At 39.8% G+C, this 23,288-nt stretch overlaps 1 protein-coding gene and 1 long non-coding RNA gene across 2 annotated transcripts; both read left to right on the top strand.

Moving 5' to 3' along the window:
• Positions 1-2,334: 2,334 nt before the first annotated feature.
• Positions 2,335-4,497, top strand: LOC108221386 (uncharacterized). Its single transcript, XM_064093843.1, has 2 exons — positions 2,335-3,677; positions 3,762-4,497. The coding sequence occupies exons 1-2, from the start codon at positions 2,335-2,337 to the stop codon at positions 4,495-4,497; spliced, it is 2,079 nt and encodes a 692-aa protein (XP_063949913.1).
• Positions 4,498-18,675: 14,178 nt separating this feature from the next.
• Positions 18,676-22,696, top strand: LOC135152669 (uncharacterized). The gene is made up of 3 exons (XR_010292047.1): positions 18,676-19,317; positions 20,462-20,518; positions 20,881-22,696. It is a non-coding gene; the product is annotated as an uncharacterized LOC135152669 (long non-coding RNA).
• The last annotated feature ends 592 nt before the right edge of the window (positions 22,697-23,288 follow it).

Below are 23,288 nucleotides of genomic sequence, written 5' to 3'. Positions count from 1 at the left end.
GTCTCATCTGCTTGGACATTCGATTGACCATCCATAACTTGATAGGCTGGTATAGGATGAGCAAATTGAAAAGCATCCAAGAGGTCCACAGCAGGCTCCATCCTTATATCTCCAGTACCTGCATTTCTCTCTTGATCTCTGTGTTCTTGCATCAGGGTCTCACCCTGGCTCACCACACACTCACCTTCAACTTCTAAGGTGGAACCCACAATCTCTTCTTTCGCCTGAGAGGAAGAAATTCTCAGCCTCTCACTCACATCCTCTCCTTTTGCCTGTTCACAAGACAACCTCTCCTCTAACTCACCATCTCTCAATCCTAAGAGTGCAGTAACAATAATGAGTTCTTCACTAGCAGCTCTTGTGACAGCAAGATGCTCAAGTTGTGAGTTGTCTGCTAGTGGAACTACTTCTATAAATGGCTGAGAAAGAGCCATTGATGGTATATTGTCACTCATCAATGGATGACTGCTGTTAGGCACATCCATTGATAGAACTGCACTTATCGATCGATGAGGGATATCGATCGATGATGTAAAAGGATTAGCAGTTGATACATTTGTGGTGACAACTAGATAATCTGTGAAGAGTGAGGGATTTGGTAATTCCACAACTTCACTAGTTGTCTTTGAAGAAATAGATTGATGACCCAACAAATCCTGTGAAGGATGATCATCAATTTCAGAATTGGGCTTCTACAAGTGCAGAGTTGGAGAATTTGGGTGGGGGAAGTTGTACAGTAAATCAACTTCCTCCATTTGGAAGTCTGTGCTTGGAAAAACTGTTTCAAATTGAGGGGGCTGTGACTCCACATTTGCTGGAGTCACAACAAACTGAATTTGAGAAGAAGTTTGTACAGTCACAAAATCTGTGATTTTGGACTGTACAGAAGTGTGTGCATCAAGTGCCCTTTTCTTGGTTCTCCTAGAAAAGGTTTTGGGAGGTGTTTGGTCTGTGTCCCTTCCCCTTTTGTTTAGTGCTCTTGGAGGAGAGCTCTTTTCAATAGTGACATCTTTTTGGGAAGATGTCACCAGAGATGTGCTTATTTTCATATTAATCACCACATCTTTTTGAGAAGATGTGGGATGGCTTGGCTGGATTTCACTTATCTCGCCTTCCTTATCCTGGGGGCTTCTTTGATGTTCACCCCTCCCCTCACCACTAACCTCCTTCACACTCCCCTCAGGTTGTGTGGTAGATGTTACAACTGGTGCCTTTTGGGAGACACCAGAGGTGGGTTTCTTAGATTTGGAATTTGAAATTTTCTTTGGTTTGGCAGCTTGGGTAAGAAGTTGGGGGTGTTCAACTTCCATTGCTGCACTGGAAGTAGAAGAAATTTGAGGGTTGGAAGGAGTAGTAGGAACAGAAGATACCTGCATGAGTGATGGCAATGACAAGGGTACTTGATCATTTGCAAGTATCCTCATCAAATCACTGCATATCCTCTTACTTTGCACCTAGCAATCCAGAGTATTATCTGGCTGTGCAATTGCTAAGTTCTTGACAAAATGGTTAGCAATAATCCAAAAAATCTAGCAAAATAAATATTTCTGGGCCTGTCCTCATGAGGACCTAATTTAGCAACAATCTCATACAAAACTAAGTCACCACAATATTTAAATATTCATCAGTTAAAAGCATATGGAACATAGTCTGCATAGACATTGTAAAAGCATCATAATTAGACACTTTACCAGAAAATACCTTAATAAAAGAATCACACAGGAAACTCCATTCCTTGCGCATATGGCGCCTAAGAATCTGTCCTAGGTTAGACAAGTCGCCATTATAATGCATATCTCTAAGCATACTAACAATCTTATTTTCAGTAGGCACTTGATGGGGATTGGATTAATTAAATGTTAAGGCCTGATCCAAGAAAGCCCGTGCAGTTATCTAATTACCATAAAACCAGCATCAGCCCACTAAAAACCCGAATCTCACATATGGACAGTCAAGAGGATTAAGGCCCAATTAAGGTCCCAGCCACGAACTCGAGTCCTGCAAGACGACTAACTCTCACGGGTAAACATCCGGGAGTTCGGGATAAACACTAACACTCGAAGATAAGAGTTTAGTCTTATCTTTGGCACTGAAGCATACTTCGATTCAAAGTCTGATACCTGGAATCGTACTTCTATTCAGCTTCTGACTTCGAAGCATCTATATAAAGGGCTCTACCCCTCACAACTAGAACTACGTTTTGGACTTGATTTTTCTCCACGCAGAAGATACGTAGGCATCTCGCACCGAGACCAGTCCGAAGCACGAATCGCTCAACCTTCGTTTTCTATTCTATAACATTTGGCGCCGTCTGTGGGAAACGAAACAACAACCATGACGAATCCAACCGGACTACGTTCCGAAATCCATGTTCCACGCAGCCGAACCACCACTGGAGTCTCTACTGAGCCCATTCTCGTCACTGCCACTATCCCGCTTGGGACCACTGTTGCTCAAACTACTCTTCCGCTGACCTTTGGCTCGCTGCCCCCTCTGACTCGAGTGATTGCAACCGTCACCGACGCCGGCACGCATTACTCAACCGTCACGACAACCACTCGTGGAGGCACGGGTGATGACTATGTGCACGTAACTGATTATGACTCCTCAGAGTCGGAGCAAGAGCGTGATACCCCCCCTCGGAGGAGAAGAGATACCGATCATACTCGACACCGTCGACGCCGCCATAGGCAGGAAGCTAATGAGCCCCGAGGAGCAACGAACCAAGCCTATGAGGATCGAATCCGTGCTTACGAGGAAGAAATTGCACGATTGAAGAGGGACCAGGCAAGGTTGCCGCCTCCGGAACCAAGAGATGAGAATCCTCGTCAGAATGTCATGAATCAGATTCACTTGCTACCAGCAGGTGATCCCAATAACCCCGTTCCCCCTTTCACGCAAGAAATAATGGATGCGAGAATCTCTCGAAAATTTAAGCTCCCAACCATTAAAGCTTATGACGGCACGGGTGATCCCGCCAACCATGTTCGAACCTTCATGAACGCTCTGTTACTCCAACCCGTTACGGAAGCAATTAAGTGCCGTGCTTTTCCTCAAACTTTGAGCGGAATGGCTCAGCACTGGTACAGTCGCTTACCTCCAAACTCTATTTCCTATTTTGCTGACCTGAGCAGGGCCTTCATAGGACAATTCGTTGGAAGCAAAACTCACGCCAAAAGCTCCGCCTCATTGATGAATTTACACCAGGGTAAAAACGAATCACTCAGGGAGTATATGAACCGTTTTACCAAAGAAGCCTTGAAGGTTCCGGACCTACATCAGAAGGTAACCATGATTGCACTCCAGCAAGGTACCACTGATGACAATTTTCGCAGGTCTCTAGCCAAGAGGGCCCCTGATAATATGAACGACTTACAAGAAAGAGCCGGGAAGTATATTAAGGCAGAAGAAAGCCTAAGGAAATCCCAGAGTAACCAAGGGCCGAACACCAATTTTAAGAAACGTGGGAACGACGCCGAGTATAACGCTGAGAACAAATATGCCAAAAAGGATGATGATGAGAAGTCTCCTGCTAAAAGGAAGGTAGGACCAAGGTTCACCGAATATGCTAGGCTCAACGCCCCGAGGAGTCAAATCCTACTGGAGATCGAAAAGGATGAGAGTGTTCGATGGCGGAAGCCCATAAGGACCGACCCAGAGAAACGAAATAAAGATTTGTATTGTCGATTTCACAAAGACACGGGGCATAAGACTGATGATTGTCGACAACTGAAGGACGAAATCGAATTCTTGATCTGAAGAGGCAAGTTGTCCAAATTCACCAAGGATGGAGACAAAAATTATCGGCACAATGATAGCCGTGGAAGAGACAATGATGATAAGAGAACCCAGCCTCGAGGGCCTGTGATTAACGCGATCTCCGGAGGGCCTACAGCAGCCAGAACCTCAAGCAATTCACGGAAAGCTTATGCGAAGGAAGTAATGAGTATAGTTGGAGAACCCCCGAAGCGGGCAAAAATTGACTATGCAATGGCATTCGATAACATCGACCTCGAGAAGGTAAAATTCCCCCATGATGACCCCTTAGTAATTACACCAGTGATTGGAAAATCGTCCGTAAAGAGAGTGCTCATTGATAATGGAGCCTCGGTGGATATTTTGTTCTATGATGCCTATGAAAAGATGGGATACTCCGATACTCAACTGACACCCTCGGATATGCCTATATATGGCTTCAACAATGTGGAAACCAAGATTGAAGGCATGATCCAACTCCCTGTAACTATGGGTACCGAACCTAGACAAGCCACATGTATGATAAATTTCTTGGTTGTTAAAGCCTCGTCGACCTATAATGCCATCCTTGGGAGGACGGGGATACACGCTTTTAAGGCAATCCCGTCCACTTACCACATGAAGATTAAATTCCCGACTAGGAACGGAATTGGAGAAGAATTAGGAGATCAGAAAATGGCCCGCAGCTGTTATATTGGGGCACTAAGATCTGGAGGAACTGGGGGCAAGTACTACCCATAGAGGATCTCGATGTCCGAGAAGAGGAAGAAAGAAGAGGCAAGCCCGCCGAGGACTTGATTCCAATCTCATTGTATACTGAGGAACCCGAAAAGGTTACTTATATTGGAGCCTTACTTCAGGAAGACCTGAGGCAGGAACTAATGAGGTTCTTGAGGAACAATCGTGATGTTTTTGCTTGGACAGCGGCTGACATGCCAGGTATTGATCCCTTATTCATGACCCATAAGTTGAATGTGAATCCCGATAGGAAACCGATTAAGCAAAAGAAGAGGAATTTCGCTCCCGAAAGGCAAGAAGCCATTAAACAGGAGGTCGATAAGTTGCTGGAAGCCGGGTTTATTGAGGAAATTCAATTTCCAGAATGGTTGGCCAACCCTGTTATGGTCAAGAAAGCTAATGGGAAGTGGAGGATGTGTGTAGACTTCACTGACCTAAATGACGCTTGCCCAAAGGATTGTTTTCCACTTCCAAGAATTGATACACTGATAGATGCCACTGCTGGCCATGAGATGCTGAGTTTCATGGATGGCTTCAGCGGATATAATCAGATCCGGATGGACAAGGACGATGTACCCAAGGTATCGTTTATCACTGACTTTGGTGTATTTTGTTATTTGGTTATGACCTTTGGACTTAAGAATGCAGGAGCAACATACCAACGCCTTGCAAACAAGATGTTTAAACATCTGATTGGTAAGACTATGGAGGTATATGTAGACGATATGTTGGTGAAAAGCTTGAACAAAGCGGATCACCTTGAACACCTTAGAGAGGCCTTTGAAGTCCTGAGGACGCATAAGATGATGTTAAACCCAGCAAAGTGTGCCTTTGGGGTCGGTTCTGGGAAGTTCCTGGGTCTAATGGTCTCAAAGCGTGGTATTGAAGCCAACCCCGACAAGATAAAAGCTATCCTAGATATGGAACCCCCAAAGAGTGTAAGGGATGTTCAGAAACTGACAGGAAGAATTGCAGCCCTGGGAAGGTTTGTATCCAAGTCAGGAGACAAGTGCTTGCCTTTCTTCAAGGCATTAAAGAAGGTTAAGAATTTTGAATGGACGGATGAGAGCCAAGTGGCCTTCGAATATCTAAAGAAATATATGGTAGAGCCACCACTCTTATCAAAACCCGTAGAGGGCGAAATCCTGTAAGTATACTTAGCTGTCTCCGAACAAGCGCTAAGCGCCGTCCTAGTTCGGGAGGAATCCAAAGTCCAGAAACCAGTGTACTATGTGAGCAAGATTCTGCATGGAGCGGAGCTCAATTACTCAGTGATCGAAAAGTTTGCTTTGGCCATGATTACGGCCTCAAGGAAGTTGAGACCTTACTTTCAGTCTCATAAGATAGAAGTCTTGACAGACCAACCTCTCCGAAATGTTATACATAGCCCTAAGACTAGTGGAAGATTGATCAAGTGGGCAATTGAGCTTGGAGAATTTGATATCCGATACAAGCCTCGAACGGCGATTAAAGCTCAGGCCTTAGCTGACTTCCTAGTTGAATGCACCATTAGCAACCAGGAAGTCGGGGGGCAAGGAGACAAGGTAGAAGAACCTACTAAGGAAGAAAAACCTAAAGAATATTGGCTACTATTTTTTGACGGGGCTTCAAAAACAAAAGGTAGTGGTGCAGGACTCGTGCTCCAAAGCCCTGATGGCTTTACGGTGGAATATGCTATTAAGCTAGACTTCCCAACCACTAATAATGAAGCTGAGTACGAAGCACTGATAGTTGGGCTAGGACTAGCCAGAACCCCGAGGGTAAAGAACTTAAAGGTCTGTGGCGACTCGAAGCTTGTAGTTTTCCAAGTAAATGGCGAGTTTGAAGCTCGGGAAGATACGATGCTCAGATACCTGAGGATTGTTAAGACTCAAATGGCATTATTTGAAGAGTGTATTGTAGAATATGTGCCGAGAGAGGAGAACACTAAAGCTGATGCCTTGTCACAATTTGCTTCCTCTGATGATGAGGTATGCTCGGGAAGTGTTTATTATCAGGTTATGAGAACCCCAAGCATCGATGCTAAGTTGGTTGCTCCAATTGACACGGGAGCCACCTGGATGGACGAAATTAAATTGTATCTTGAAAGTGGTCATCTACCAACCAACGCCGATGAAGCACGAAAGTTACAGGTAAGGGCCCTCAAATACGTCCTCATTGAAGGGATCTTATATCGGAAATCGTTTGTAATTCCCTATTTGAGATGTCTAAGGCCTGATGAGGCACGAGAAGCTCTTAGGGAAGTTCACGAAGGAGTATGTGGCCAACACCTTGGAGGAAGAGCATTGGCTCACAAAGTAACCCGTCTCGGATTTTATTGGCCAGATATGCTTAAGCAGGCCCAAGAATATGTGAAAAGGTGTGATCGATGTCAAAGGTTCGCACCAATAGTACGACAGCCCCCGGAGATGTTGACGTCTATCAACACTCCTATCCCTTTTGCCATGTGGGGAATGGATATCCTTGGACCTTTTCCACTCGCTACTGCGCAAAGGAAGTTTCTGTTGGTAGCAATTGATTATTTTACTAAGTGGATTGAGGCCAAACCATTGGCCAAGATAACCACCAAGCAGGTTGCTCAGTTTGTATGGGAAAATATTATCTGCAGGTATGGAATACCACGAGTGATGGTGACGGACAATGGAACTCAGTTTAACAATGCTGAGTTTAAGAGTTATTACGAAGATTATTCAATTGAGCTGCGCTTCACCTCGGTTGCTCATCCTCAAGCTAACGGACAAGCTGAGGTGGCTAACAGGATAATCCTCGATGGACTGAAGAAAAGAGTTGACAAAGCCCAGGGATCATGGGCCGATGAGATACTCCCTATACTATGGGCGTATCGAACAACTTGTAAGGTTTCAACTGGGGAAACCCCCTTTCAGCTGGCTTATGGAGCCGAGGCAGTGGTGCCACTTGAAATCACTCATACATCCTCCAGGGTCCAGCAGTATGAGCCAGAAGCCAATGAAGAAGGTATGAGACTTGCACTTGATATGATTGATGAGATTCATGACGAAGCTCATGCCAAGGTTGTGGAAAACCAGAAGCGAGCTTCCTACTACTATAACCTACGGGTTAAGGAACGATATTTTCGAGAAGGAGATCTAGTACTTAGAAAGATCGAGGCATCTGGGGTTGGCCCCAAAGGCAAGATGGCTCCAAACTGGGAAGACCCATATCAAGTTAAGGCTGTTACAGGCCATGGCTCCTACAAGCTTCAAACCCTAGAAGGAATTGAAGTCCCAAGAAGTTGGCACGCGACCAACTTAAAGATATATTATGTTTGATACATATCCTATGATAGTAGATATTAATAGTTATCACAAGAATAAGGTCATGTTGACCACTGCCATGTAATTGAATTCAAGATTAGTTTATCTCTTTTACTATGATATTAATGAAAGTCCCGAGGATTTTTAGCCTTGATTTTGTTAAATTGTGTCTTCCTTTGAATACAACGTTTTGAACAGGGAGAAAAGCTTGAAGCTGAGAAAAGACTCTAAGTAAATCCTAAGTTAAAGTATGACGAATAAAGGTCAACCAACCCTGAAGGGTCATCTTAATTAGAAGACCATTTGGAGTTTGGAAATTCAGAGTTTGAAAATTTCAAGTAAGAATTGTTCTGAATTGATCCTGATTTAAAAGTAAAGTCCCGAGGATTACTCTGAGATTTGAATTAACAAAATTCAACTAAAATCTTACGAGAGTTAGTTCAAAAATATTCTAAGAATATTAAATGCACGAAGATAAAAGATGGAACAAAAGAGAACTTAGATAAATAAGTTAAAACCCCGAGGGGTATAAATATTCGAATAAGTTATAATTACAAAAATACGCCTCGCAGGGCTAAAATAGACCTAATCTAGGGAAGCCTGTCGTCAAAGACGTTTGCTCTTGGGTCGACCCGTGAAGTCCGGCCTCCACCACCTGGGTTTCTTCACCTTGGGCCGCCTTCTCCCGGGCCTCTCCTCCTTTCCCAAGATCCTTTTCATCCTGATGGGAATCTTGGATCATAAGGTCCTCGGTTGGGATCTCCAAATCTTGAGATTCCAAGGGATGCGACCCCTCGAGATCCTCGACCGCCATTGGGGAGGGAGTCTCCTCCCCGGGAAGTTTCGGAACGGGGAATCGCTCCAAGGTAACTCCCTCGATCTGAGAACCGAGTTCGTCTATGTTCCTTTCCCAACAGGACTTAAAGGTCTCGGGAAAGGATGAGTCGAACTCCGCAGCGAGGATATCGTCGAATTCTTTGGACTTTTTAAAGTCCTCCACCGCCTCTCTGCGGACCCGTGCCAATTCCGCCTCCAAGGTGCGGACCTTTTCTTGTTCGGCCACTAGCTCGGCCTCCACCCTCTGAAACTGCTCGAAGTTAGCAGTTGAGGCTTCGAAATAACGGTCGCGGTCACGTTCCGCGATCGTTTTCTCGGCCCTAACTGCCTTCAGGTTGTGAACCGCAGCCTGGAGGTAGGTATTGACCTACACAAAATATTGCAGTTAGAAGAAGAAAAATTGCCTAAGTAAAAAAAAGACTCAAAAACAAGGCAATACGTAAGTTTCGGGCTTACCGTTGCCACGGCTTGGGCCCCCAAAAGCTCGATCTGGAGGTCTTCAGATGATTCCACCACATGGGCTCGGTCCCGGGGTGTGATCACGCTCCGGGACCACTCCGCGGCTGCCCGGGAATCTCCTACCACAGTATCCTTTTTGAGAAGGCCCCACCCCACAACATAGGGGCCTGAATCCTCCTCGATGGCCACCTCGCGAGGAGCCAGAAAGGCCGGAACTTTCTCGATTACTGGGGACTTCCCCCTCTTTCGCGACTTCTTCTCGCGAGACACTTCGGTAACCACCGCCTGAGAAGCGGTGGTTTCGCGCTTCTTGAAAATACTTACAAGAGCGGCTTGGGCTGCAAGACAAATAAGAAAAGTAACATAAGTACTCGCGAAACATGTTAAGAGATAAGTCGAATTTAAAGGCCACGATGGGCTTACCCTCAGGGCCCAAATCACTGATCCCATGACTTTGGAGCGAGGCCTCCGAAATGAGCAGGGAACTATGATGGAGGCAGTCCTCAGTCAAAATCTTTATGGCCGCTCTCTCTTCGACCCCTAGTTTAGAAGACCTCATGGCCCCATCCTCGGCCCGACTAAAATGAGAATAAAAGTAATCGGCCCAATCCGCCCCTCCATATACAAATAAAACCATTGACCCTTCCAACGAGGGAAGGAGTCGGGGGCTGAATCCAAGACGAAAATGCTGCGGCCCAAAGTCCTATATTGGATCTTGACCCAGCCCTCATCATTCGGTGCATTTACAAACTTAAACAAATATCTAAAGACCGTTACACTGGGCTCTAAATTGTGTTTTTTACATTGGAATAAAAAACAGTAAATAAACCTCCAGCCATTGGGCTGAAGTTGGGTTGGACACACCCGGGCCTCGGCCAACAGCCTATAAACAAACATTGGAGGAGGAAGCCTAAAGCCCGCATAAAACATCTCTTTATAAACCCTAATGGCCCCAGGCCTAGGGTAACAAGCCCTATCATTTGGGCCTGGAGCCACGGCCCTATACGGGTGCTCTATCCCAAACAACTTAGCCATTATATCTACATCCTTTTGTTTGTACTTAGAGGGATGGTTATAGGCGTCAAGATGGTGAAGATTAGGAAAAGCCTGACCAAACTCGCTAAGTAAATCACGTAACGAAACAACACTAGCATGGACGAGGGATTTTTTACCTCGGCGAACGTGAGTGCTAGCAGCCGGTGAAAGTTGGGATTGCTGGGATTGCTGGGAGGATGCAGAGTCAGCCATTGATCTTCTTCGGATGAAGGTAGGAAACCCAGAAACTGATGAATAAAAGATGAAGATTGCTCAGAAACTGGAAAACACGCTTGAAGATTGGCCGGAATTTGGAGAATCCTTGATGATCGCCGGAAAAGTCGCCTTGAAAATCGCCGAAAAACTAGAGAAAACTAAAAACTAGAGAGTGTTTGAGAGTGTTTAAGCTCTTGGACTTGTGAAGTGTTTTGGGTGAAATGAGAAATGATACTCTCAGTCAGTAAATTTATAGAAACCCTCAACCGGTTCACTTGCCAGTAAACCCTAGGGTTCACAGCCTACAGCCAGTCAAATGGGCTTTGGGCCGGTTAAGGGGCATTTTAAAGGGCGGGAAGCCCATGGAATTGAAAAGATACGACCCTTTCTAGAAGGATCTCGAGAATTCCGATATGCACCTGAAAATTAAAAGGAAAAGAAAAATATATATAGGCCTGAGAAGTAGACTAGGGCCCACAACCTATAACGGTAACATGCTCGTAAGACAATTATAGAAAAATATGTTACTTACAAACATGTCTCCTCGGTGGGGTTACCCACGCCAAGGAAGCATTGGCAATTTAAGCCTTATGAAGGCCTTAAAGTCAACCACGCCCAGGAAGCATATTTCCTAGGCGTTGTGTAGCAACATGTCTCCTTGGCGGTGTTACCCACGCCAAGGAAGCATGGACAATTGAAGCCATATGAAGGCCTTAAAGTCAACCACGCCCAGGAAGCATATTTCCTAGGCGTTGTGTAGCAACATGTCTCCTTGGCGGTGTTATCCACGCCAAGGAAGCATGAACAATTGAAGCCATATGAAGGCCTTAAAGTCAACCACGCCCAGGAAGCATATTTCCTAGGCGTTGTGTAGCAACATGTCTCCTTGGCGGTGTTACCCACGCCAAGGAAGCATGGACAATTGAAGCCATATGAAGGCCTTAAAGTCAACCACGCCCAGGAAGCATATTTCCTAGGCGTGGTGTAGCACTATGTCTCCTTGGCAGGGCCACCAACGCCAAGGAAGTATTGCACATGAGAAGCGTTGTCAAACACGCCAAGGAAGCACTTCCCCTAGGCGTGCTACAAAATTATGTCTCCTTGGCGGGTGAACCCACGCCTAGGAGACATTTTACTCCTGACAGAGCACGCACGCGCCTGGGAGCATACCTCCTAAGCGTGGCAGCTAAAAGTGTCTCCTTGGCGGGTATAGCCACGCCAATGAGGCTGGACACATGAAGTAACACTCTGCAACGCTCAGGAGACATGTCTCCTAGGCGTTGCTCGTTGGATGCCTCCTTGGCGGGGGTACCCACGCCAAGGAAGCATCTCCTGGAGAGGGATGAATTTTTATCAAAGGATTATTTAATTCTTTGTAAAAATACTAAAAAATTCCCCAAAATTTGGAAAAATACAAGGAAAAATCCTGACAATTGGGAAAAATTTGGAGATTAAGACGTGATTTTCAAAATTATTTTGAAAATTATTTGAAGGCCCGAAAGATTCTAGAAAATTGGAATTTAATTATATAAATTCCAATAAAATAGAATTAGGCCTCCGGAAAATACAGGGACACTCGAGAATGATACTTTGACGAGAAATTCGACGAAACACACAATGCATCATACGAAAACTAGCGGGAAATATTCAATACAGTCCCGACGGTCGTATGAAACCCTTTGTAAACTTTCGATAAATTACTACGAAATTTCTCGGAAGTTAGGGGGCAAATGATGGGGATTGGATTAATTAAATGTTAAGGACTGATCCAAGAAAGCCCGTGCAGTTATCTAATTACCATAAAACCAGCATCAGCCCACTAAAAACCCGAATCTCACATATGGACAGTCAAGAGGATTAAGGCCCAATTAAGGTCCCAGCCACGAGCTCGAGTCCTGCAAGACGACTAACTCTCACGGGTAAACATCCGGGAGTTCGAGATAAACACTAACACTCGAAGATAAGAGTTTAGTCTTATCTTTGGCACTGAAGCATACTTCGATTCAAAGTCTGTTACCTGAAATCGTACTTCTATTCAGCTTCTGACTTCGAAGCATCTATATAAAGGGCTCTACCCCTCATAACTAGAACTACGTTTTGGACTTGATTCTTCTCCACGCAGAAGATACGTAGGCATCTCGCACCGAGACCAGTCCGAAGCACGAATCGCTCACCCTTCGTTTTCTATTCTATAACAGCACTTTATCAGTAGAATTTCTAGGGAGTTTAAGAGCAGCCCTAACAGTCTCACCATTTATGTTATAACTAACAATATTAATCATAACAGACAGAGTTTTGGTTCCAGAGTCATACCTGGCAGAAGTCCAAATCTGCTCGACAATCTCACAGTAGATTGTTGGAGCATGGAGCATAGCATAAGAAAATTTGCACTCCTTAATGAAATCCATTTGGGTGTGGAAAGCCTCAGTATTGTTGCCCTCCTTGTCGACATATGCCACATGGTTGTTCTGCTCATAAATAAACCCAGTTGTACTCGTGATTTTCACTATAGGCGCCATTGATGAAAGAGCTTGAAAATAGATTAGGGTTTGAGAGAATATTTTGTATAAGAGAGAGAGTTAGGAGTTTGCAAATGCAGGTGAGAAATGAAATGAATTAAAGGCAAACTATATATATTCTCAGTAAAAGTAAATGAAGTAACCGTTCAAAAAGTAGCCAAGCGTCATCAATCGATATATATATATATATATATATATATATATATATATATATATATATATATATATATATACGTATGTATATATCGATCGATAAACTTACTGGGCACTAGCGGTTAAAATAACAATTACTAAAATAAATGTACTTCATTTATCCAGTGATATGTAACACACTATCAATTGCTAAAATAACAATCGACAATGGTAATTTTGACTTAGTCAAAATTGAACCCAAATTGTCACATATCACAGGCTGCATTAATAAGATAAAAATTAACTAGAGAAATTTAACATACCAATTTCACTTACTAATCTTGAGAATGTAGATTCATCAAGTGGTTTGGTAAAAATGTCTGCTGATTGCTTTTCACTAGGAACAAAATGGAGCTCAATTGTTCCATTCATCACATGTTCCCTAATGAAATGATACCCGATGTCAATGTGCTTTGTTCTTGAGTGTTGCACTGGATTTTCAGTTATGGCAATAGCACTTGTGTTGTCACAGAATATAGGGATTTTGGAGATTCTCAATCCATAATCCACTAATTGATTTTTCATCCATAAAATCTGTGCACAACAACTTCCAGCTGCAATATATTCAGCTTTTGTAGTTGAAGTAGAAACTGAGTTCTGCTTTTTGCTAAACCAAGAAACCAACTTATTTCCTAGAAATTGACAAGTACCAGTTGTGCTTTTTATGTCAATTCTACATCCTGCATAATCAGCATCTGAAAAACCAATTAGGTCAAAACCAGAATCTCTAGGATACCAAATGCCAAGATTTGGAGTACCCTTGAGATATCTGAAAATCCTTTTATTTGCTATCAAATGAGATTCTCTAGGATCAGCTTAGAATCTAGCACAAAGACAAGTGGCAAACATTATATCAGGTCTACTAGCTGTTAAATATAAAAGTGAGCCAACCATGCCTCTATAGCTTGAAATGTCCACTTTCTTTTCCTTAATATTCAATTCAAGTTTAGTGGCAGTGGCCATGGGAGTTTTAGTAGTAGAGCAATTTATAAGATCAAACTTTTTCAATAAGTCATAGACATATTTTGTTTGACTGATAAATATTCCATCACTAACTTGTTTGACTTGCAAACCAATAAAGTTAGTCAGTTCTCCCATCATGCTCATTTCATATTTACTTTGCATTAGCTTGGCAAACTTTTTGCAAAGTTTCTCATCTGTAGACCCAAATATAATGTCATCCACATATATTTGAACAAGTATACTAGAGCCATTAACATTTCTATAAAATAAAGTTTTATCTACAATACCTCTTGTGAAATGATTCTCAAGAAGGAACTGTGATAAAGTGTCATACCAGGCTCTAGACGCTTGTTTCAGTCCATAGAGAGCTTTCAAGAGAAGATATACAAATTCTGGAAAATTTGGATCTTCAAAACCAGGTGGCTGACTTACATAGACTTCTTCTTCAAGCTCACCATTCATAAAGGAACTCTTGACATCCATCTGATAGACCTTGAAATTGGCATGAGCAGCATAAGCAATAAAAAATCTGATTGCTTCAAGTCTGGCTACAGGGGCAAATGTCTCATCATAATCTATCCCTTCTTCTTGACAATAACCTTTAGCAACCAGTCTTGCTTTGTTTCTTGTCACCACACTATTTTCATCCATCTTGTTTCTGAATACCCATCTTGTACCAACAATTGCTCTATCTTTTGGCTTGGGTACCAGCTTCTAAACTTTGTTTCTTTCAAACTGGTTTAGCTCTTCTTGCATAGCTAAAATCCAGTCAGGGTTAAGAAGAGCTTCTTCAACCTTTTTGGGTTCTTCCTGTGATAGAAAACATCTGTACAAACATTCATACATGGTTGCTCTTCTTGTTTTGACACCTGCAGCTGCATCTCCAATAATGAGCTCAAAGGGGTGATCCCTTGTCCATTTTCTTTGTGGGGGAAGATTTGATCTAGATGAACTGGCTTCATTTGTAAAGTCAGGTTCATTTTGAGAGGCTCCCCCTAAGTGTATGGACCTTGAACTACTAGCCATTGATGGACTAGTACTGGAGAGATCATTAGCCATTGATGTAGACTGAGGTACATCAACTGCTGTTCTAGCACTTGATAAATTATTACCAATTGATGAAGAAATTCCACTAGAATTCAGATTTCCAGCACCGTCATCATCATCACTTTCCATATCTATCACTCTTTCTGTCTCATTTTCAAATTGGAGAACATCATGAAATCCTTCATCATCTAAGCCTTGAATTTTCTTGTCATCAAACATCACATGGACAGATTCCGTAACATTGTTTAATCTTAGGTTATAGACTCTATAGGCTTTTCCAGCAGCATATCCAACAAATATTCCTTCATCTGCCTTTGCTTCGAATTTACCAAGATTCTCACCTTGATTTCTTAACACAAAACACTTGCATCCAAAGACATGTAGAAAGTTCAATGTTGGTTTCTTCCCTTTAAACAATTGATAGGGTGTCATTCCTTGTGCTTGATTTATCAAAGAGATATTTTGAGTGAAACATGCTGTGTTAACAGCTTCAGCCCAAAAATAAGTTGGTAATTTTGATTCTTCAAGCATTGTTCTAGCAGCTTCAATAAGAGTTCTGTTCTTTCTTTCAACTACACCATTTTGTTGAGGAGTTCTTGCAGCAGAGAACTCATGGTGAATGCCTTTTTCTTCAAAGAAACTCTTCATGATAGAGTTTTTGAACTCAGTTCCATGATCACTCTTGATCCTTGAGACTTTCCATCCTGGATCAATGTTGTCAACTATCTTAATATGATTGATGATGATTTCACTTGCTTCATCCTTGGCATGAAGAAATTAAGTCCAAGTAAATCTTGTAAAATCATCCACAATCACAAGACAATATTTCTTTTTTGAAATGGACATGATGTTGACTGGTCCAAACAAATCCATATGTAGAAGCTGTAGAGGTCTATCAATTGAAGATTTCAGTTTACTTTTGAAAGAGGACTTTCTTTGTTTTCCAATTTGACAAGCATCACAGAGACCATCCTTGGAAAATTCCAACTTTGACAGTCCTCTAACAAGATCTTTTCTTACAAGATCATTCACGGCCTTGAAATTCAAGTGGGACAATTTCTTATGCCATAGCCAACTATCATCCAAACTTGCTTTGCTGAACAAGCAAGTGAGAGAATCTACACTGGTAGAATTGAAATCAGCTATGTAGACATTTCCCTTCCTATTTCCAGTTAAAACCACTTTGTTATCTTTCTTATCAGAGATAACACAGGCTTCTGTAAAGAACCAAACTTGATGTCCTCTGTCACATAGTTGACTGATGCTAAGCAAATTGTGCTTAAGCCCTTTCACTAATGCAATATTGCCAATGATGACATTCTCTTTTGAAATTATGCCATATCCCAGAGTAAACCCTTTGTTGTCATCTCCAAAGGTTATACTAGGGCCAGCTCTTTCCTCAAACTTGCTGAGCAGGGTAGAATCTCCAGTCATGTGCCTTGAATGTGGCGCCCTCCAAACCCGGGTCAGAAGTTTGGGGTCCACTACATAATATAAACCTGTAATTATCATAATATGTGCAATGACCCTTAAACATCCACGGATCGCAACAGGTTAAAGTATAAAACAAGCCACAACATAACTTAGTTATTACAAACCCAAATCCAAAATATAAACTTAAGTCTTACATAATAACGTGCTTACAAAGCTTACATATTACAAGCGACACACTATCCAAAACTATTAAACATAGCCAAGTGCTGCTAATAGCTTCCTCCAACTCTCAGCTGGGAATCCTGGCCTTACCACTAACCTGAGGATCATCATTACCAATCTTCTCTGCCTTCACTAGAAAGAACATAAAGTATCGCAAGAGTGAGCTAACTAGCTCAGCAAGTATAACAATAACAAATTAAATATGACTTATAAGGTGATGATAACCAGTGTTCAATAGAATCAAATCAAGATATCAGGTTCATTCTGAGATATCGGTCAGAATTGGATATTCAATTTTATTTTTAAAAACAAAAGGTTAAACTTCTGATCAGTCAGACACTAACCCCGAGCAGGCCCCGCCATGCTCTATCACTGGATCCAAGGCACACATTGGCCTAATGCGACCACTCATCTGGTCTGACCACTCATTTGGTCCACATTTAGAAAACTATCCAATTCTATCACAATTCAAGATGATCAACAATATAATTCAATAAAATAGAAACATCAACATCATAAATAAACTTTGAAGCAGAAGCAAAATGCTACTCAGAGTATCTCAAATATATTTCAAAGCAGGAATGAGGAATAACTTCAGGGTTTATCAAAGAATCAGGTATCACATGATTGGATGTGAAAGCATATCAAAGATTATTGTTTATATGAAGAAGGGTTCTAGGTTTACAAAAGGATCTAAGTATAAATGAATGCCTTCAAGATCAAAAAAACCTGGGTTTATGGAAGGAAACAAACAACTGTAAGGTATATGTAATAACAGGCGTCAACTGGTTAAGGTCTGAAGGATATGTAATTAAAATGAATTAGGTCCCAAATGGTATTCATTCAAGGGTTTCAAGAATTGAAGGTATACAATTGAAATAGGTTACATAACAAGTATCAAAGAATCTGGTTGAAGGTTCAAGAATCAACAGGGTAAGCAATCCATGCTATAACTCAATGGGTCACAAGGCTTAAATAGAAAGCTCACCAAGTAATCACAACAGATACAATATATATTCGAAGGAAAGTTTCAAGGAACTTGCCTTATATTGATGATCTCAGTTTCAACTGCACTTGCTCAATATACTATTCTATTGCCACTTGCTTTCCCTTTCTACGTCTTGCTTCCTCTGCTAATCACAACAATTATCTATCAATATGTGATCTCATACTATTCTCATCATCACACAATCGAAACGAGCTTCAATCTACCCTTCGTTTTCCCCAAATCCGATTTACGGATTGAAAGATATGTCAAAACCAATCATATAATGTTCACACAGACACGTAACATATCAATCAGATAGCACATAATACACATCACATAAGGTATTCAATAAAATTCATTTTTCAAGGAAGGTTTGAAGTCAAAAGGATTTTTCCGGTATTTATTACGAATTTTTGAACATTTTTCCGAATAAAAACAGATGAAAGAATCATTTTATAACCAAATAATCAAGTCTGAATGCTCGAAATTAGGTCTAAAATCATTTGAAATCAATTAACGGGCCTCGAACATATTTTAGAAAATATTTCAAAGCTCGAAACTATTTTTCGTAATTTTAAAATCATTTAAAATAATTAAATCTAATTAATAAATCAATTAAAATTAATTAATAAATAATTAAAACATTTAATCAATTAATATTTAAATTAATTGACTAATTATAATAATTAATTACTAATTAAAATTAATTAATAAATTAATTAAGATTTATTTTTGAATTAATAAATATTTAAAAACGATTTTTGAAAATAATAAAACATTTTTTGAAATTAAAAGTAATTAAAATAATTGAATAAAACATTTTTTTTGAAAAATTTTGAAACTGTAAGGTTTAAAATGAAAGTTTGACAAACTATCCGGGTGACTGATTTGTAAGAATTAAAACTATAGTCTTATAATTCCACCGCCTTCAGAAGTTCAGGGATGAAAATAATTAAATTTACAAGTATAATAATAATAATAATAATAATAATAATAATAATACACTTATTTAATTTAATTATTTTATGTGTAAAAAGACTATTTTATTAGTCTCGGATTTAAATTTATGATGCGAGAAGTATTAGTTAAAATATTATAGTTTCGAGAATGCTAGTAAACACGTGAGTTATATCGTGTGAGCCAGTTGTTTAAATATCAATATGTGCGTTAACCTGAGAACTGCGTTTATACGAAATATATGGTAGATGCGAATAACTGCTACGTTTTAGCCGGGATGATTATTTTTGTTTTCATTATTTTATTCGGGGTTTGATTATAAAATATTAAAATAATGAGTGATTTATTTATTTAATTATTTTATATAATAATTAATTATATTTTTCGCGTTTATTACGAGAAAAATAGGAATCGAGCGGAGCATAGCATGACGGAACTTGAAGCCAAACTACAAGACTTGGGGCGCAATTTTTAAGACTTGGTGCCCAAGTGTAATTCGTGGTGGCCAAGTAAAAATTTGATTAAGCAATAAACTAAAGAGGTCATTAAGAGTTAATTAATAATAATAATTTAATGGTAATTAGGATTATTGGAGCAGTATATAAACCAAGATCTTGGGTTGTGAAAAGTTTTGTTTTAGCGAAGGAATAAACTACGGAAGGGAAAGAAGCTCACCTAGGTAATTTCTTTAATTGCTCTCTTTAATTTACCAAATTAAATTGTCTTTAAATTCTAGCATATTCAATTGCTTTACAGAAAGATATCAGCTTAAAGTAGTATAAAATAGTGTAAAACAATTCTCTTTTCCTTCACCAAACATTTAAAGAAGCTGTGAGTTATATTTTTTAGTTAGGGTTTTATGTACACATATATATATATGGATACAAATTGATGCTTTTATTAAATTGATGAACTGAATTTGTTGGTTTGGGTGATGTGAAATGGTGGGTTTTGGGATTTGAGTTTTATCAGCAGGAAGGAGGGAGGCGGAACGTCGTCCGGCGGCTCTCGTCGGCGACCGCCGCAAGGAGGAGAGAAAGAGAGAGATAAAGAGAGGGAAAGAAAGGAGAGGAAGAAAGAGAGAGAGGGAGAGGGAGGGAGAGAGATCGAACTGGAGAAGAGAAGGAGGCGTGCCGCCGGATACTTTTCCGGCCGGCGAAGGTGAGGAAGATGTGGTAGTTTAGTAATTAAATAAAAATGGTTTCTGATGAATAATCCGCTGGGCACTAATTTAGTGTCGGATTTTAAAATAAAATTCATATTTGGATTCCTTGTAAAAAAATAGATGGAATGGACACTTGAATCACATGATTTGGATGAAAAATGAAGGAGAAATGAGTGGTCAAAGTTTGGCCATGGGTGTTGACTTCGGGGAGAGAGAAATTAGATGGGTATGTTGGAGAAGATGATGACGTGGCATCTTCTGATTGGTTAGAATATTGAAAATTAGTGTTTAATTAATTTAAGGGACTAAATGATGGAATTAGTAAAAGTATAAAACATGAAAGTTTAAGTAAATGATATTTCCGATTTAATCGTGAAGCCTAATTTTGGGTTCGAGTGATATTAAATAAATTTATATTTTGTTGATTTAATAAATAACAAGTTAAATTGGTGGATTTAATTAATAACTGAAGAAAAGGGATAATTTAGGAAAAATATAATTTTAGGATAAAAACGCGAGTCAGTAAGGAATATTTTACTTAAATCGATAATAAGAGAAGAATAAATGAGAAACGATCTAAATGAGGAATTATAAGTAGATTCTACGAGATCGTCCTTTTAAGATAATATTCTAAATTTATTATTTTGTGACATAGAAGATTGATTATCTGGAAGACGAGCTTGATTATTCAACTTAAATTGGAACGTGGTGCACTGTAAGTATATACTGTACCCTTCATTGTGATATTTTCTGATGTTTCGGTGAACATTTTCTTGATGACTTTCTGATGAGAAATGAGTATTCTTGCATTGATACTTGATGAACTGATGATGATGCTTCCTTATTGGAAGTAAAAGCTAAACCGATTGTTTAGCTGGCCGGGATCCCAACTTGATGAATTGATGAACTAATCGTGCTTGAATACTCATACTCATCTTGATGTGTGAAACTGTTTTGATGACTTTGATGAAGTATTGATTTGGTTCACCAAGTTTTGTGAATGAAACTCAGTTGAAATGTACGTATATGCTTACTGAGCTTTATAAGCTCATCCCTTTTTATGTACTAACCTTACAGGGAAGAATTTTGGAGAAGGACATTCAAGCAAGGGTAAAAGTGTGATGAATCGAAGTGCTAGACTTGGTTGGATTTGCGGGTAGAACTTGAGTAGAAATATTATGTAATCGAAAGAAATATTTGTGAACTTTTAGAAGAGTGATGTAAGACTCTGATGTAAGGTAACATATGCCTTTAAGTTATATCAAATTTAAGATTATGAAGACATTTCGGTGTGTTTAGTAGAATGGCACCACCGGGTCGGGTTGCTGAGGTCATCCCGGGCCGGGGGTGTCACAGGTGGTATCAGAGCTATAGGTTCGATAATCGGCAAAGATAGGATTAAGACTTTAAACTAGTGTGATTTTAAGTTAGAAAAGAGGTCTATGGGATATATGAATCTTAGTTGTGAAGGTGTGGTATAATATAAGTGTTTGGTACTTACGATAGTTGGAACCCTTGGAGAAAAAGGGACTGTAAATCCCGTTGAGACCAAGATATGGATAAAAGAAATAAAGAAGATTTTTGAAATATTTGGTGTAGAAGATAACAAGAAAATTATCTTTGATGCTTATATGCTTAATGGATAGGGTAATTATTGGTGGGAAGCCAAGCAAGTCCTAGAAGAGTCTAGTGTGATATCATGCACTACGTTTAAAAAATTATTAGTGGAAAAGTATTTTCCTAAATACCTAGAGAATTAAATAGAGTTCAAATTTCTAGAGCTTAAGCAAGAGAATAAGTTGGGAATGGAGTCAATACCCTTAGAAGAAGCGATGAATATAGAAATAGCTGATTAGGAAATAATTACAGTAGATAAGTTTCTCCAAGTTGGGAGATAACGGTTCAAAAGCAAATTTTTGAGATAAATCTTATTATTTTTGGGATGAACAACCCTAATTATAGGGGACACAAGGTATACCTGTCTGTGTGATAGGAGTTGGATGGGACGCCATCACTTGTGTGTGTTGTGATTACAAGAAGGTTAACAACCTTTAGTAGTGTCTTAATTTGGACACGCAACACTTAGTTCATTTGATCATTTTGGTCTCCCAATCATCCTTTTATTTCAAATGATAGCTATTTTGAAAACTTATTGACCGGTGATTACCATTGTGAAAGACTTCTATATATCCAAGAAAGTTTTAAAATTATTATTTCCTTTGAGTACTTTTCAAAATGCTCAGATTTCAAATCCTTTGATTTTGTTCTTTTCAAAAATATAGTTTGTTTGAGAAATTGTTTAGAGAAGATGTTGTATGGTGATGTCAGATCCAGACTCCCGGATTTGAAGGATGTCACATAGCTTATCGAGAATTAAATAAGATGCCCTTTACCTAGGGTTGATGATTTGTTTGACCAATTGAAGGAAGCATCTTACTTTTCTAAGATGGACTTGAGATCTGGATACCATTAATTAAGGATCAAACCTGAAAATATACCTAAGACGGCTTTTAGGACCCGTTGTAGATCTTATGAATAAAGTATTTAAGAAATGCTTGGATAAGTTCATTATTATTTTTATCAATGATATTTTGATTTATTCTAAGACGAACGAAGAGCAAGTTGAGCATCCTAGCATAACCTTAGACATTTTGAGAAAAGAAAAGTTATATACAAAGTTTCGAAATGTGAGTTTTGGTTATAGCAAGTGCAGTTTCAAGGGTACATAGTTTCCAAGGGTGGAACGGTAGTAGGCCTTGTAAAGATTGAGGCTGTAGGACCCAACAGAAGTGAAAAGTATTCTTGGATTAGCAGGAGATTATAGAAAATTCCTAAAAGATACCATCGACCAAGTTGACTAGGAAAGGTAAGAAGTTGGAATAGAAGCCTGAGTGCGAAGAAAGTTTTCAAAAAAAAAAAAAAAAAAAAAATGACTAGTAATGGCCCCTGTGCGGACCGTACCTGGCGAGACGGGAACTTTTGTGATTTATAGTGATTCATCTCACAAGGGACTAGGATGTGTTCTTATGTAATATGGAAAAGTGATAGTATATGATTTAGATAATTTAAGGATTTCAAGTTGAGATATTCTACCCATGATCTAGAATGAACTACTATAGTATCTACTTTAAAGATTTGGCGACCTTATTTGTATGGTGAGAAGTGTGAGATATTTACATATCATATGAGTTTAAAATACTTGTTTACTCAAAAAGAGTTAAATATGAGACAAATGAGATGGTTAGAATTGATGAATGACTATAACTGTACAATTAGGTATCACACAGGGAAATCAAATTTAGTTGCTGAGGCATTAAGTAGAAAAGAAAGAATTAATGTTATGTCTTTATCAAAGGAATTTAAAGGAAATGGAAAAGCTAGGATTAGAGATTAGGAATTCTGAGCATAAGGAGGGAAGGATTTATGATATGTTAGTGCAACCAGAGTTAATAGAAAGAAGCTACGTGAGAATTAGAATATATAAT

Source organism: Daucus carota, chromosome 5 (assembly GCF_001625215.2).
Source record: "Daucus carota subsp. sativus chromosome 5, DH1 v3.0, whole genome shotgun sequence".
Lineage (NCBI taxonomy): Eukaryota > Viridiplantae > Streptophyta > Magnoliopsida > Apiales > Apiaceae > Daucus > Daucus carota.
This window is presented reverse-complemented; position numbering and strand designations above follow the sequence as displayed.

Bases quoted from the DNA above. Each gene is read 5' to 3' on its own strand.
- LOC108221386 (XM_064093843.1), top strand. From the start codon at position 2,335: ATGACGAATCCAACCGGACTACGTTCCGAAATCCATGTTCCACGCAGC. The intron at 3,678-3,761 runs GTATTGTCGATT...CTTGATCTGAAG, and splicing joins GAGAAACGAAATAAAGATTT to AGGCAAGTTGTCCAAATTCA.